This window comes from Lutjanus erythropterus, chromosome 15, assembly GCF_056507025.1.
Source record: "Lutjanus erythropterus isolate fLutEry1 chromosome 15, fLutEry1.hap2, whole genome shotgun sequence".
In the NCBI taxonomy this organism is placed as follows: domain Eukaryota; kingdom Metazoa; phylum Chordata; class Actinopteri; order Lutjaniformes; family Lutjanidae; genus Lutjanus; species Lutjanus erythropterus.
In genome coordinates this window covers 14,582,896-14,598,566 of record NC_139331.1, presented here as the reverse complement: position 1 = coordinate 14,598,566, position 15,671 = coordinate 14,582,896, and the positions used below count along the sequence as shown (strand labels likewise).

The 15,671-nt window shown below is 42.4% G+C and overlaps 1 protein-coding gene across 1 annotated transcript; it reads left to right on the top strand.

Annotated features, from left to right (window-relative positions):
* The first annotated feature begins 6,193 nt into the window (after positions 1-6,193).
* On the top strand, positions 6,194-15,175 carry naa30 (N-alpha-acetyltransferase 30, NatC catalytic subunit). Its single transcript, XM_084738009.1, has 4 exons — positions 6,194-7,340; positions 9,740-9,863; positions 10,176-10,231; positions 14,417-15,175. Exons 1-4 carry the CDS (start codon positions 6,486-6,488, stop codon positions 14,552-14,554), a joined length of 1,173 nt encoding a protein of 390 aa, XP_084594135.1. The 5' UTR covers positions 6,194-6,485; the 3' UTR covers positions 14,555-15,175.
* The last annotated feature ends 496 nt before the right edge of the window (positions 15,176-15,671 follow it).

The window sequence follows — 15,671 nt, the reverse complement described above, 5'->3', positions numbered from 1 at the left end:
CTAACAAGACTGATGCTCTCCAGTCTGCACAAATCTTCTCCTTTGAATTTTCCTACCTTGCACACACACACACACACACACACACACACAGACCCCTCCCTCTGGATCTTTCTCCCTCTCTGCCGTTCTGTCTTTATTTCTCCTCTGTTCCTCTCTCCCCTCCTCTCTTTCTTTTTCTGCACTCCTCCCTGAGTGACAGCTCAATACCCAGCTCTCCCAGGCTTATCTAGCCTCAGCAGATGGTTGACTTGGATCACTGTTCATACGCCACGATCTGGGCTGGTGATAAAGACTGTTACAGAGGGAATATATGCTATCTCTCTCTAGCTTGCTCTTTCTTCCTTTTACTCCTTCTCCTCTCACCTCCTCTTGATCCACGCCGTCTGACTGTTTTCTCCCTCTCCATCCATCTCTTTTCAACTCTTTTATTCAGCGGCTCTTTTACGTCTCTACCTGGACATGTCTACTCTTCTCCTTGTCGTGTCCTCCACCTTTCTTAACTGTGCTCTTTTGTCCCACCACCCCCTCCTCCTCAATCCTCCCCTCTGTGTCTCCTCATCTCCCTCCATCCCTCCATCGCCGTGCATTGAATCTGGTGCTGCGTGATTGTCTCTGCCTCCCTGCTGGGCTGGCGCCTGTCTAAAGGGCCCCAGGACCCTCACACACTGAGGGTCTCCAGCCATGCCAGAGATGCCCTCTCTATCCTCTCCTCTTGCCTCCTCTCCCCTCGTATCAGTTCATCTGGTCCCTCTTCATCTCAACAGGATGGAAGAAAAGGTCAAAATGTGTCTCTTCTCACTCTTTTTTGTAATCAAAGTTACACATAAAAGTCCATAAGTGCATATTTGCCATATATTCATTAAAAAAGCTTCACTTTAATATGTTTTAAAATAGTGACTACAAGCCAAAAATACAATAAGTAAACAGGTAACCTTCAAAGTGATGCAGCCTGAAGCCTTTCTACACTCACATCTACTGTTTTCATTCGTTTCATTTACATGATCACTGCGTTTAAACAACTGATGCACACTTCATAGACTCAAATTGGCCATTTTATGTATACTTCACTTGTCTGGAGTGGTCATTTGATGTCATCCTCACATGTTTTTTCATTCTACACAGAGCCAACCAACAAAGCAAAAGGAGAGGGTATAGCTGCCGCGCATAGATGAAAAACAGGGACTGAGTGCTGGGAGCGATATGAATGAGAACATACAACACAGCACCTTGTATGGCAGTGGGGAAACGGACTGGCAAAGACATCACTTGCACACACACCATACATTAGATCAGCTCAGTGTTATGTGTGCCAGTGTAATATGAGAGGCAAAAGACATGAAAGGAGGCTGAAATCCGGTGAATATAAGGTGGTTTCTTGTGGAAAATGCAAAGAAAAGATGCTGAAATTGTGTCGAATAATAAGCGCGCTGATGCCAGCATGGGCATATAAGGAGCTGCCATCCCATATGTGGCGGAAAACCTTGTCCCCTGCGACTCACTGGTGGCTCCTTCTCTCCCCAATACTCCAGACAATTTGCAGCCATCTTAATCTGAACGGTGGAATCTGGCAACCACACAGGAGCACCTGCATCCGTCCAGCCTGACCCGCTTTTGTTCTGGTCCGACCCCCTAACTTTAGCCCCTAATTAACCCAACAGAAACTAATTAAATACAGCTCTAGTGGACCAGACGCCAGGCAGAATTTTTTTTTATAAGATGAGGAAGGAGGAGGAGGACACAGGGAGGTGAGTGGACAGAGGAGCCAACGTGACATGCAGGAGTAGGAGAGAGGGGGGTATAAAAAAATAGGGGATCCAAAGGTTGGCCTCCAGCCCCTGAGACCGGTTCAGACAGAGAAAGACGAGGAGGGAATTTTGAAGGAGGAGGGTAGCTGGCAGTGGCAGACTTGGGCTGTCTGAGGGCCAGGGGCAAAGAAAATAAAAAGGGCACCACCTACGTGGTTGGGCAGCAGCGCATCAAAAGTCAACTACTACACCTCTATAATAAAAACTATTTAACATTTTAAAGGCACATAGAGGACAATTGATTTTCTAGCATGTTGGGCAGGATATATGGCATGGATCAAATATTCTCCACTAAAGGGCAATCTTATAGGGCACTTTACTATGTTTTGTCCAGTGGAAGGGTACCCAAGAGTGCACTTCACCTTGTTTTCTCTAAGGTCCACAGAGAGCACTGCCCCAAATTATCTTCAATAGAAGGGTAGCCTACAGCGCATTTCACCTTGTTTTGTCCAAGGCACCATAAAGGGAACTTAATCATATTTTCTCCACTGGAAGGGCACCCTAGAGGGCATGGGTAAAAAAAATATATAAGGCACCCAGAGGGCACTTCAAGACATCCAGAGGGAACCACATTTTCTTTAAGGCACCCAGAGGGCACTTCATCACATTTTATCTACTGAAATAGCACCCTAAAGCACACCCAGGGGGCATTTTATCATGTTTTGTGCACTGGAAAGGCACGCTAGAGAGCACTTTACCACATTTTCTCCACTGAAAGGGCACCTTAGAGGGCATGGGTGAAAAAACATCAGGCACCCAGAGGGCACTCCAAGGGACCCAGATGGCACCTCACTATGTTTTCTCTGCTGGATGGGAACCTTAGAGGGGACTTTAACATGTTGTCTCTACAAGGAGGGCACTCTAGAGGGCACTTTACCACATTTTCTCCACTGGAAAAGCACACAGAGTGCACCTCACCACGTTTTCTCTAAGGCACCCAGAGGGCACGTCGTTATGCTATCTCTATGGGAAAGGCACCCTAGAAGGCACGTTATCACATTTTGTCCACTGGAAAGACACGCTAGAGAACACTTTGCCATGTTTTATCTACCATAGAGGGCATCCAAGAGGGCACTATTGCAGCTTTTTTTTCTAATTTTCTAAAATATGAGGGTACCAGAGGGGACTATTGAGCCCACCAGCGGTATCTGGGTGTCCAGAGGATGTTCTCTCTCTCTGCAGAGCTCCACGCTGACCTTATGCTTCTTTACATGCTGTCATTTTTCAAGGTATTTTGGGTTCCTTCTCATAGATGAGTGCGGTTGCCAACTGCTGTAATCACAAGCGCACCAGTCACATGACGCAACTGACACCCTGAAGATATTTGGAAAAGAGTAGAGACAGGATGGGGAGAGCGACGGAGAGACAAGAGCAGCGTAGAATGAAAGCGGGGGGTGGGGACGAAGGTACGGGACAGGATTGTGAGAAGGAATATATATAAATATGGGTTCAAACCAGCCAAGTGTCTCTGGCAAGGCGCTGCTGCTCCTAGTCCCAGGCACAGCTCGCTAAGTGATAGAGAAAGTAATTAAGAGAAGCCTGTTCAAGTAGATAGGCCTGTAAAGGAGATTTGAAGAGGGGGAACTGATTGTGCATGTCTGATTCCAGCTCTTCAGAGAGTTCTCAGCCCCAAGGCTTAGCTTTCAAAGGGCCGTCTCTCTCTGTCTATCTCTCCGTCTCTTTCTCTGTAACATAAATCTACAAACAAAATATGACTCTCCCTTTTTACACATATCAAGCACACGTTTGTTCAAGATAGTTGAATGTAGGACAGAGGAGAGGGTGCCTCGTAGCATCTCTTTTACACTAAGACAGGTTAATCAAGATATCACTTTTTTACATCTATCTATCTATCTATCTATCTATCTATCTATCTATCTATCTATCTATCTATCTATCTATCTATCTATCTATCTATCTATCTATCTATCCAAGATATGACTCAATAGAAGCACCTTGTTTCTTGTTTCCATGTTTAGGAAATAAGGCAGCACTATTACCTTGAAAGTTCATATGATGTTTTTTCCAAGTAGTGACCCACCTCTGAGTACAAGGACGTGCTTGAAGACACAAAAGAGCAACACTGCCACCTAGGATGGACTACAACACCCAGCAGATAAAACTTAGGCTGAAGTAATTCTATGCCTCAGCCTTTGAGGTTATTTCTGGTTACATCTGACTTAAGTTGCATTTTCATTGTCCTCAATGTGACACAGACAAAGCAATTTTAAAAATCCTAAATATTCACCACATTTCACATGTTTTTTTCTATTGTGAGGAAAGTTCCCAATATTTCAAGGGTAAAATAAGAATACAATATGTCTCTGATAAATAAATATTAATATAGTTAGCTTTATTTATGTTTTTTCATGTTTATGTTTTTTAAGGTCAGCACAAGAGGACCTTATACATTACTGAATAGGATAAACAGAAAAGGAACAAATCTTTCTCCTTCAGTTTTCATATGTAGATGAAAACCGGCACTGAGTTTTATATGAGTGTCATATTAATGCAGTACAGTTTTGAGGAAAGTTTTATTCAAGCAGAAAACCATCAACAACTCACCGGTTTTATCTTTTGGCGACCAAACTGAAAATATTTTTTTGAAAAAATATGTTTGGATTTCAAAGAACAATTTAATTTCTAATAAATAACTAATTATTAAAATCTATCCTTTGGAGCACAGATATACTTTATGTTATGGTGATTATGATCTATAATCTTATTTCTCACTAGGCAATGCATTCTTACTTCAGAGAGATTATAAGCATTTTTAGGGAAGACTTGAGGTTCATTGTATAATATTATACATTATACAAACCACACTATACATACTGAATAAGTATGTGTCTGTCTGTCAGAATTAATTGAACATTTCATCCCCAAATCAGAAACGCATATTTTTCTTCTTGCCTGTAGTGCAAGTTATCCATCTAGACTGTTTTGTTGCCATGTTTTGAAAATCAGCTTGTGGTGTTCAGGTCACCAAAATGATGCATTTGGAAAATTCAACAGAGAGAGAGATTATAACAAACATTCTAAGTATCTGGAGACTTGAAGTCCATCATCCAAGTCAAACCCACCCTATACATACTGAGTATGTGTCTGTCAGAAATAAAGATTTTAAAACTCTAAATGTGTACTTTTGTTTCTGTTGTCTTCAGCTGCTTCAGAATAAGGTTGACGCTATGCCATAATGTGGGTCAGTGACTGTGTCAGAAACTTTAACAGCTGAGTGCTGTTGTCTCAGGCTCTGTTCACTGACTAGTGGTGCTGAAATAAGGTCATCACTCCCAGTGTCAGTGAGGGAAAATGCACAACAGAAAATGGCATAACTGTATTATAACTTCATGTGCAAATAACTTTAAATAAGTGGAAAAGTGAAATGTGCAATATAAGTATTAAGTCTCACAGCCTGGATATTTCTCAAGATAAACACACATACCTCCAAGCAAACTTGTAAGTGCCCTTTTGGATGAGGACTACCCAGCAAACTGATGAGGCTAAAGAAACTGATCTACTGGCGACATCTACTGGAGAAACTGCAAAAAAAAATCATCTGTCCAAATAAATCCTCAACCTAGCGTCCTCTGCTGGTAAGAGGGTAGACAAGTCAACAAAGTTGTGAATCTTTCAGTACAACAAATTCCTATAAATCACACTTTCATTCTTGAGCAAGTTTCACAATTTAAAGTGTTCCAACATATATCAGGCTAATACAAATTCAAATGATTATATGCAGGTCAAATATAACTTGAAATGAAAACTGTGAGAGGACAGACTCTGCATAAAGTTATCTTTCAAGAACAACTAACATGAATTGTGAATCTCCTTTTGTCAGTAATTTCACATTTCACTGAGTAAAAACCAACAAAGAACCATAAAATAGACCACACATTTGATTGTAATTTTGCCACTTTTTTCAGGATTTCAACTAGAGTAGTGGTCCTCAGCAATGGTCTGGGGACCCACATGGGTCCATAAGTGGGTTTGAGGGGGTCCACACTAAAAAGAGAAATAGACTATTTCAATTTTTATCTAATTTCTTTGGAAGTTAGAACAACAAGGAAAGGAATGGGGATTGTAACTGGGCCATCCTAGTTTGAATTTTTAAAATTAAACTATAGGCCTGCAACAATATAAGAAAAAACATTATCTGTATCATGATCCTGCTCATGTGCCCAATTTTCTTTGCTTTTATCAGTTTTTCTTTTCCATGACCATCTATATCTGTATCTATATCATCATGTAGAGATATCATTCTCATTTTTACTTTGTAAATTATGTTAATAAAGTAAGAGAGAGAGCATGCAAACACAAGTCAATGAAACTAGATGACTGAACAGGGGTGAAATATTTAAACTGTAAGCAAAATACAGTAACTAATTGGCCCTGGTGTCTGAAAAAATCCTGCATCTGTCATGCGTTACACCACTGTCGTAAAACGTTCCTTTCTGCTGTTGCAATGGCGTTTGCTGCGACAGCACTTTCCGGCAGCAGGGAAATCGAGGAGAAAGCAGCGACAAACGTCGCCAGCGGACACATTATCGCCTCAAAAACCCTCGGATTTATGTAATATTCGGTGAACTAACGTGTATATTGATTGTATATCCCCTCGCCTTGTGGATGAGATTGTGTTCAACGTTTTCCCAGCGTGAATCTCCACCTTAATGCGGTGGGATGGCCACAGTGCCGCCTGGGCCTAGTAGCGCACTGCCTGCATCCCCGGCTGAAATTCCTCCTTTCCCCGGGGCTGGGAGCGCGGATCTGGCGGGGGGAGACGCAGACCCGGCCTGCCACAGGGAGGACTGTGTACCCGCCGAAACAGGGAAGAAGTCGCAGCCGGTAAGCGAGGTCAAAAAGTCGGTGAAGAATAAGCAGAAAAACATGCTAGCGAGAGCTAGCCCGGCGGCGCTGCACCTGAAAATGCAAGCCCGAGAGCAGCAGCAGCTGAACGGGTTGGTGAGCCCCTCAGAGGACGCTGACAGCCACCAACACACCGCAAACCGGCCTGACAATCCGAGACCGTCCGTGGACAACTGTGACAGCAGCAGCAGCGGCAGCAATGAGGAGGCTCCGGCCGACAGAAACAATAGTGAGCACTGCCAACACGAAGGCCACAGCCCCTTCTCCAAAAACGGCAGTCACTCTCCGCTGGTTAACAATAGCATGAACGGGATACCGGGCTTCACAAGAACTGAGGCGGCCCACAGCCAGCCCGGGGACGAAGGGAAAGAGGAGTTTGACCACACGGAGCCGCCGAGACCGCCGCCGAGCGTCGAGCCCGGGCCCGGCGGAGAGGAGAGCTCCGCTGACCCGCAGCAGCCGCCGGCCGCGGAGCTTGCCCGGCTCGACCTGAGCAGCTCCCCCGGCCGAGCGGAGGAGGAGGAGAGCCACGGCATCCGATATGTCCGCTACGAGTCCGAGCTCCAGATGCCGTGGATCATGAGACTGATCACCAAGGACTTGTCTGAGCCTTATTCAATTTACACGTACAGGTACTTCATCCACAACTGGCCGCAGCTCTGCTTTCTGGTGAGTATGACACCGTCTCAAACCATATCAATGTGCAGAAAAATGTCTGTCGTCACTCTTTAACTTTGCTTATGAAGTCAAAATAAAATGTGAGCCACCCTCCTAACCTATGGACTGATTACCTGAAGTAACATAGCATGCCATCATTGGGGCAGGGTGTGACTGCATGCTCATAGCTTTCAGCTGTCAGTGTGCCTCAAAGGCAGCCAGACATAGTGCTGATAAGTGCTGAAGATAAACACACACATGTAAATGTCTCAGCACACAGCACGAAATAAGAACCAGTCAAAATCAGGGTTCAGTGCTAAAGTTATTGTCAGAAATCTACTTGCTCAGTCAACTTTTACTTACCCTTGTACAAACTGTTAGATTTTATTTATCAGCGGCTGTCAAATAATAGCAGACTATAGTTAATTGCCATGTTTAATGTAGGGCTGCAGTGTCTATAAAATGTCAGAAAGTGGTGAAGTGTCCATCCCAGTTTATCTAAACCCAAAGTGATGTCTGTTAGTGTTTTTCAGTCCAAAACCCAAAGATACTCTCCTAACCCATGGACTGATAATAAACTAAGTAAAGCTGGAAAACTTCAGAGGTTGAAAATGTCATTTTCTGCCATTTTAGGATGAAAAGTGACTTTAATAATGCATCAGTTATCAAATTAGTGAAATTCTTTGCCATTGGTTGCCTGACATGGCATTTTACTTGCCCCGAGCAGGTGGGCAATCCTTATTGTTGAGCACTAAAAATAGGTAGCTGGTAGATTTTCTTCATTCACCAGCCTGAAGACAATGTTAATCTATTGAGTGACTAGTGGGTGGAGAGGTTGAATTTGCACTGTCTCATCACATCGTTCTGGAGTTAGGGTTAGGGTGCTGTAAGTTTTGGCACAGTTACTACAGCCACTTTTCTATCACACAGTCTCCATCTTTGCTAGTTTGCTAATTTCAGATTGAAGTAACAGCTGTCCAGTCAAGAAAAAATAAACTGGCATAACAGTGTCTCTTTTAGTTCATCACTGTGGTATGGCTCTTGTGTGCAGGAATTTAAGGGCAAGCACCGTTTTAAAACCATTCCTTTGCAGTTTTGGTTGAGTTATGTACAGGGACCAGAATCAGCACCAGCTACCAGACAAATACTGGTAAACATGCAAGTGGTTTGAAGATTTGCTTCACTCACTAGCCAAAAAACAAGGATTATCTATTGCTGGATAGCTCGTAACAATTGAACATTTACTAGCCATTTGGGCAGTCGACAGAAGAAGTTAATTTTGCACCCTGTCTCAGCACATTAGGTTGGAGTTTGTATCTCTTGGTTGCTACAGCACCCACTTTTCTGTCTTTGTTAATTTTGTGGATTTTAGTCTGAAATAACAGATATTTAAGGAAGAAAAGTTAAACTAGCACAAGAATATACCTTTTAGTTCATCAATCATGTGTGGATCTTGTGTCCAGTCATATGTGCGCAGGACTGTAAAGGAACAGTTCAACTTATTAGAATTGGGGTAGTATGAGGTACTTATGGATAGTCAGTGTATTACCTACAGTAGATGGTGGTCAAACAGCCTTTTCTGATGGGAAGCTGACATTATATAAGCCAAGTGTCCCTCTCTCCAAACCACCCAAACCTCACTGGCAAAATCAGTCATTTTACGTCACAGAACATGGGATTTGCTGGTCTACACTTCGGTGTTTTAAAAGGACCGTTCAGATTCACGCAAGTCACTCAATAACGCGAACAAACTAACAGATTGAGGCAGTGATAGACCAGCAACTCCTCTGTTCTATGAGGTAAAATTACTGAAAATATTCCAAATGTAGGGTACACTTAATTTATTTTTGGTGAACCTTTTTAAGTGACTAAAATACCTTTTGTTGCTGACCCCTTTCACAGCACTTCATTGCTTAGCTTACGTGTTGGTGCCCCTCTGTGCATCTTTTAACTGGGTGTCTTATCATCTGCATCTACTGTAGCTAATGCACTGACTATCAGTAAGTGTCTCATGCACCTCACTTCAAATTATCACACTATCCCTATAAGGACAAACAAAGTTTTTAAACCTTTAAGCCTTTTCTCAGTTTATAGCAGAAAATAATGAGCTTTAAGTAGGCTTTTCCTCTTGCACTGACAGTGTCCAGTTAGGTTTTCTACTTTGAAAAACCATGTCCTTTCTTTGTTTATCCTCTGAGGCTCAAGGTCGTAAACTTCCAGTTCCAGTTTGTCAAGAACGCCGCATGTGACATAAGAGGAAGTGCCATGAAATGAAGGTCAGAGGTCAGCTCAGAGAGCCAGCAGAACTGGCAGGATGACAGCAACTGCACAGGAACTGTTGCTAGGCTCTCAGCGGCCACCCCAGTAGACACTCAGAGGACCTAACTGGTGTGTGTGTTTGTGTGTCACAGGCCATGGTGGAGCAGGAGTGCGTCGGAGCCATAGTATGTAAGCTTGACATGCACAAGAAGATGTTCCGTCGTGGCTACATTGCCATGCTGGCCGTGGACTCGAAACACAGAAGGAAAAGCATCGGTGAGCTCACGGCTGTGCACGTCCCGTACAGAATAAACAAAAAGTCTGTCTTTTCATAATGTGGAGCCGAGAACAAGTTGTGCAACAGCGTCTTTTGTGCTTTCTTTGACAACCAAATGCAAATGCAAATGCAACATTTAGATAACTTCTACACTCTGAGTTGATGTGTAACACTGTGACGTATACCTTTTGAATTCCTTAACCTATCAGACGTCAAGCCATGACAATAGAAAAATCAAGTGTTCCATTATTAAAAGCTTGTGTTTTTTGTTTATTTGCATGCTGTCACTGACTTGGACTCTCCTGTGTCAGGTACTAATCTGGTGAAGAAGGCCATCTATGCCATGGTGGAGGGTGACTGTGACGAGGTAAGATACGCAGACTCATTCCCACCGGAGGATGTCTGAATGAATGCACATCTTCCCCTTTTAAACTATATTTAAACACATCCATTTATTTCTTTAAGGCCTGAAACAGACAGGTCAGTGCCAGCAACTAGTTACTGCCAGTTAGCCCAGCAACTACCATGTTCTGCATCACAAATCTACTGATTTTGCCTGTGTTTGGTTGGTTTGACTTATGTAACAGTGGTTTCTCTTAAAAACACTGTCTGGCATCAAGGTAACGTGGTGAAAATAATCTTAATATAGCATGCACAGAAACTGATATTTTTTTAAGATGCTAGAAAATCTTTTGTTGCTAACCCTGTCTACAGCAATACATTGGGTATTCTCTGTGCTGGTAATCCTCTCTGCTTCTCTAAACTGGAGGCATGCTGTCTGATCTACTGTAGGTAACACACTGACTGTCGAAAAGCACCTCATACAATCTTACTTCAAATAATCCGAACTGTCCCTTTAAGAGCTGTCAACCCGATCATTATGGTGAATTTTTGCAGAACAAAGAGAAACAGACACCTGCAAAAAAAACAACCTGTCATCAGTACTTCTCTTCTTTTGTCCAGTGAATGTGTGTCTTTTCTGTCTGCATCTGTCAGTCAGCCATCATGATAAAAGTGGGCATGATAATATGTTAATTCCACTACAAGACAGAGTCAAGGTTCTCTGTTGTTATATGGGAAAAAAACATCTGCATATATGTATCGGCATTGCCAATCAGTTAGAATTAGTTTGAAAATATTGGATATCACAGAAACGAGTCCAGTGAAATAAACCTTTTCTGAGTATTTGGTTCTTTGTTTTAGTTTGGTATTTGGGTCTCAACACCAAAGTCTCTGAGTACAAATGAAAAGAAAACCAGAAGAAAAAAATGCTGCCAGTGTTTCATGGCCCACTTTTGTTTTCCTGTCCTTCACTTCTCTTGCTGGTAACCTTGGCTTGATCGTCAGCTGCTCTGAGCCTTTCAGTACGTTCCCTCCACTACAAACGATTTTACTTACTCTGCCTCTCTCTGAACAGCTGCGTTTTCGCTCACCTGCTTCATACGCAGACAGTGCACACAGTGGGTTTAGAAATAGTTTGGAACCTCCAGATGTTTGAGGTGGAAATGAGATTCAGTATTAAACTTTCTCCAATCTCTTTGTTGACAGAGTCCAAAGCACTGACACCGTGATTCACCAGAGTAATAATTTTTCTGTCGCTGTGATCGTGTACACTCAAGGCTACCGAGTACATGCTTTTATAGTTTTTGTTTTCATCAATCAAACTGCAAAGACTGTAACTGTGTTGCAAGCTGCAATTTTCAGCTTTAGTTCATGTGTATCAGCAGGCATGTTTTGTATGGATCCAGTAAAACATTATAACTTGGTACTGGAAACTGAAAGTCATGCTATTACCAGTGGTTTTACATGTTTTCTTAATGCTGACTAAAATGCATCACTTCACACTACTGCCAACTACGTTTCTAAAGATTTCAAAGACTGATTATTTAATCTTCTAGGCCCCACTGTTTTGTGGTTTTGCTGGTGCTCTCAAAATGCTTGTAGGAAAATATCCAGGACTTCCAAATTTGGATTGCCAACTGCTCTGGTTATAAAAGCCATGCCAGTCGACAGCTAACATTCACAACTTAGATATCAGGCCTTCCTTAAATGCGCAAAAGTGAAAATACCCCTTTGTGCAGCTGCATTACTTTGTAATAGCTTATCTGTGACAAAAAAACAGGTCAATTTAACTGTAGTGGATCATCTGTCTCAAGCATGTTTAAATAATGGCTGCTTGATTGGAAAATTATAGTGCGATGAATGGTAACTCATAGCTGCTGGGAAGGGAGGAAATGAATCATTTGTCAATTTAATCACCTATTAAAATAACTTGTGTACACATTGATAAAATGGTAGTCAGCAAAGATAACCCCTCTTGGATGTGATGTGTTATCATTGCACAGTACTGAGTAACAGTGGATCTCATTAGATTTGTTTGCATTGCCATTTGTCCTGTCTGACTGAAGGATATACTTAAATACATGTACTTAATTCTGATCATTAGATCCAGTGTGGTTCTGTGTTTTGAGTTTTAATAAGAAGATAAATGTTAATATATCGTATGTCTAATACATGTTTTTGCTGTCATTTTGTAGGAAAAACACTGTTGTGAATATCGCTCTAATAATGGCTGAATTTAGCTGCTTTTCTTTCAGCGTCCTGGTATTGTCTGTTCTGGCTCACTGTCTCAGTGTCCTGGCTTACTGGGTCGACACCATCATTGTTAGTTTGCTGTGTTCCCTGCTATGACTAGTCAAAATGTCCACCAAATAACTTGGTTAGTTTAGGGCATTGTTAGGCACGACGCAAAGTGGACTTATCGTAAATCATGGCTGTGTGGGGCTTACTGCTTTTACAAAACGGTTACTACATGTAGTATACCTGGCAAAGTTCAGTGACATTAATGCCACATCACTGATATGATTTCTCTTACAGCTCTTAAGCTACTAAAGTAACTTCTAACTTACCATAATAAGTACATTATTGGTGTAGTTTGTCTGCTTTGGATGGAGATAAAATGCTGGTTAATTGGGCGGCAACAACTAGAGGTCCAGCTAACACACACAGCAGGTTCCTTGGCTGTTCAGACATAAATCCCTGCAGACTGTCCTTGCTTCTTTATTTCTGTCTCATTTTTTGGTTTGTTTTGCTGGCATCTGTGTGTTTTCATGTGTATGCATGTTTTTTGGCACAGCTTTTTGTAGTACTGAACAATTAATCAAATTTTTTGTCAAAACTGCAACATGGCCTGCTGCAGTTTTCAAATAAGAGGGTGTGCAATATTCAATATTCAAAATCGTTCAGCCCCAGCTTTGCATATTTCTGACTGCTCTCGTCTTGACAAGATGATAAATGACCACGTGCCTGTTTAATCATCCTGGCTTCAGTTCTTAACTCTTTAAGCTCTTCAGCTTCTCTGTAATTAATATCAGCACGTCTGATTTTTTTTATCTTCCTCCTCCATCTCTCTACACCACTGATCCACACTTGGCCCACCTAGTAAATCAAAATTTACAACAAAGTCTGACAGTTTGAAACGTTTTGTTTTGCCCAGTAATACTGACATAATGTGGTCACAGGTGTGTGCTTTATAGAGTTTTATTCAACAGGACCAGAGCTGTCCGTTTTTATAACTGTCTTTTTTCACAATTTGTATTTGTGTATTTAAGACGCATAGAAGTAGTGCATGAAATGTGGTGGTGTAATTAGCAGCTACCTTACTCACTGAATTTATTCTTGTCCACCAACAGCTGCCCCCCTCGCCCCCAGACTGCAGACAGCATCTATGAAGTCATGTGCCTTCGGGCTAATTTGGTGTATTTGCGTGCTTCTTATAATTATGTACAAAACCCAGCTGACTCTTGAAAGTTATCTATGACTCACTTCCTAGTTAACGAGATACAATATGAAAGCAAGGCAGGTTTTACTAAGGCTAAGTCCTTAGTGTTAGCATTGCGTATCATTCATAACACAAAGAACACAGCTGAAATTCAAATACTCCTTACTTAATATAACAGAAAAAAGTCTCTATGATGCCTTGACTTAGAGTGTTACTAGAAGTGTTTAGTGCCAAATTCAGAAAAAGTAGTGAACCTTATACAGTGTGACTGACACTGATGCTGCTGCACTGAAATCTGACAGCTGTTTGTCATGACTATTATTATCATAATCATTATTAGTAGTAGTAGTATTATCATCATTATTACTATATTGTCCTTCAGTCAGTGTAATATGCAAGACTCTTGGAGAGCTAGCTTGCTAGCTGCTAGCTCTGACTGGACTGGTTTGTGGTTGACATCTATCTTTGTAGTCATATATATTCCATTGATAAATTACTCTTGTTGGGAAGCTTTTATTGCACTTACAGTAATGTAACAAGTTGTTTTCAATATGAGTAAGTTCACCTGTCTGTCCTCTGTTCCACTCTGTGTGTGTGTGGTGATTGGTTAAGCACACAAAGCAGAGGACAGAGAGACTCATGACTGACAGCAAAACACAATAAATGCTCTCATATGGAGGGGGGGGTGACAGGAGAATTATTGTTATAAGGAGCAGTCAGTCCACTTATATACACAACAAAGTACTGACATGTCCCTTTGTGTGTCCGCAGGTTGTATTGGAGACTGAAATCACCAACAAATCAGCCCTGAAGCTGTACGAGAACTTGGGTTTTGTCAGAGACAAGCGGCTGTTCAGATACTACCTGAACGGAGTGGACGCGCTGCGGCTCAAATTGTGGCTCCGCTAGAGGAAAGAAGAAGAGGGGACGGGGAAGGATGGGACAGCGGGTGCTGTTCACCTCGTACACTATCAGCTTGACAGCCTCAGCTCTGCCCTGGTCATTTCACTCTTATACACACACACACTCACACATACATACACAATACACACACACAGGAGTATGCACATAGGTATGCATAGACACGCAGACACACCCTCTTTTTGTCCTCGACCTCTGAACAAGTGTTGTTTAGGCAGAAACGGACCCACATCCCACCTGATGTTTTCATGAAGGGGCCCCTGACCCTGAGGGCACGAGTTAGGGTGGTCTCTGGGATGACCTTGACTAGGGACTACGTGACCTTATTGACCCTTCAAGCTTGGATGCCACATTGACCGGGACGCGAGGTGTGAGGCAGCTCAAGTGAGGACGTGTGTCCAAAACCCCCAGAGGACATGGCACCACACCAAATCCTCCTGCAGAACACAGGACGGACACGGACTTATAGAAAACAACACCATGTGAAACAAGGAGGAAGCAGGGCGGTAAAAACAGACTGGGAAGAAAATATTTGTGGAGTTTATTTTTGTGTTTCTTTTTTAACCTTGTCAGTTGGACGGTTGATGGAAAAGCTATAGTATGATTGTGTGTTTGTACCGCCTCATGTTTTTTTTCTTTCTTTAATTTTTTTGTTTGAAAAAGAGTGTTTGGCCTGTTTTCGTGTGCAAGTGAACGTGTTTGTGTGAGTGAGTGAGTACATGCTTGGATGGAATCGTGCATACTGTTGTATGTTTTTGTTTCCCATCCTGTCCAGTGGGTGCAGCCGCTCCCTGCTGCTGCTTCCATCACCTGCCTCAGTCTCCAGGACTGAAGCCTGTAAAGATATGCATGCTTTTATTTTAATGTGAGTGCGGGGAAAAAGCGTGAAGAGTGTGTGTGTGTGTGTGTTGATTAACCCAGTCTGAGGCTAATCCTCCCTGTGTTTGGTGTAAGCATGTTGGTGCAGAGCAGAAACAAATCACTCCATTAGCACCTCAAACTTTCCGCCACCTTTTTTCGCTTTGGTGTCCTTCACTAAAATCTCCCATCATCAAACCCCGACAGTATGGGGGAGGAACTTGTTTTTCCCAAATGCACTGCCAGC

Bases quoted from the DNA above. Each gene is read 5' to 3' on its own strand.
- naa30 (XM_084738009.1), top strand. From the start codon at position 6,486: ATGGCCACAGTGCCGCCTGGGCCTAGTAGCGCACTGCCTGCATCCCCG. The intron at 7,341-9,739 runs GTGAGTATGACA...TGTGTGTCACAG, and splicing joins GGCCGCAGCTCTGCTTTCTG to GCCATGGTGGAGCAGGAGTG. The intron at 9,864-10,175 runs GTGAGCTCACGG...CTCCTGTGTCAG, and splicing joins ACACAGAAGGAAAAGCATCG to GTACTAATCTGGTGAAGAAG.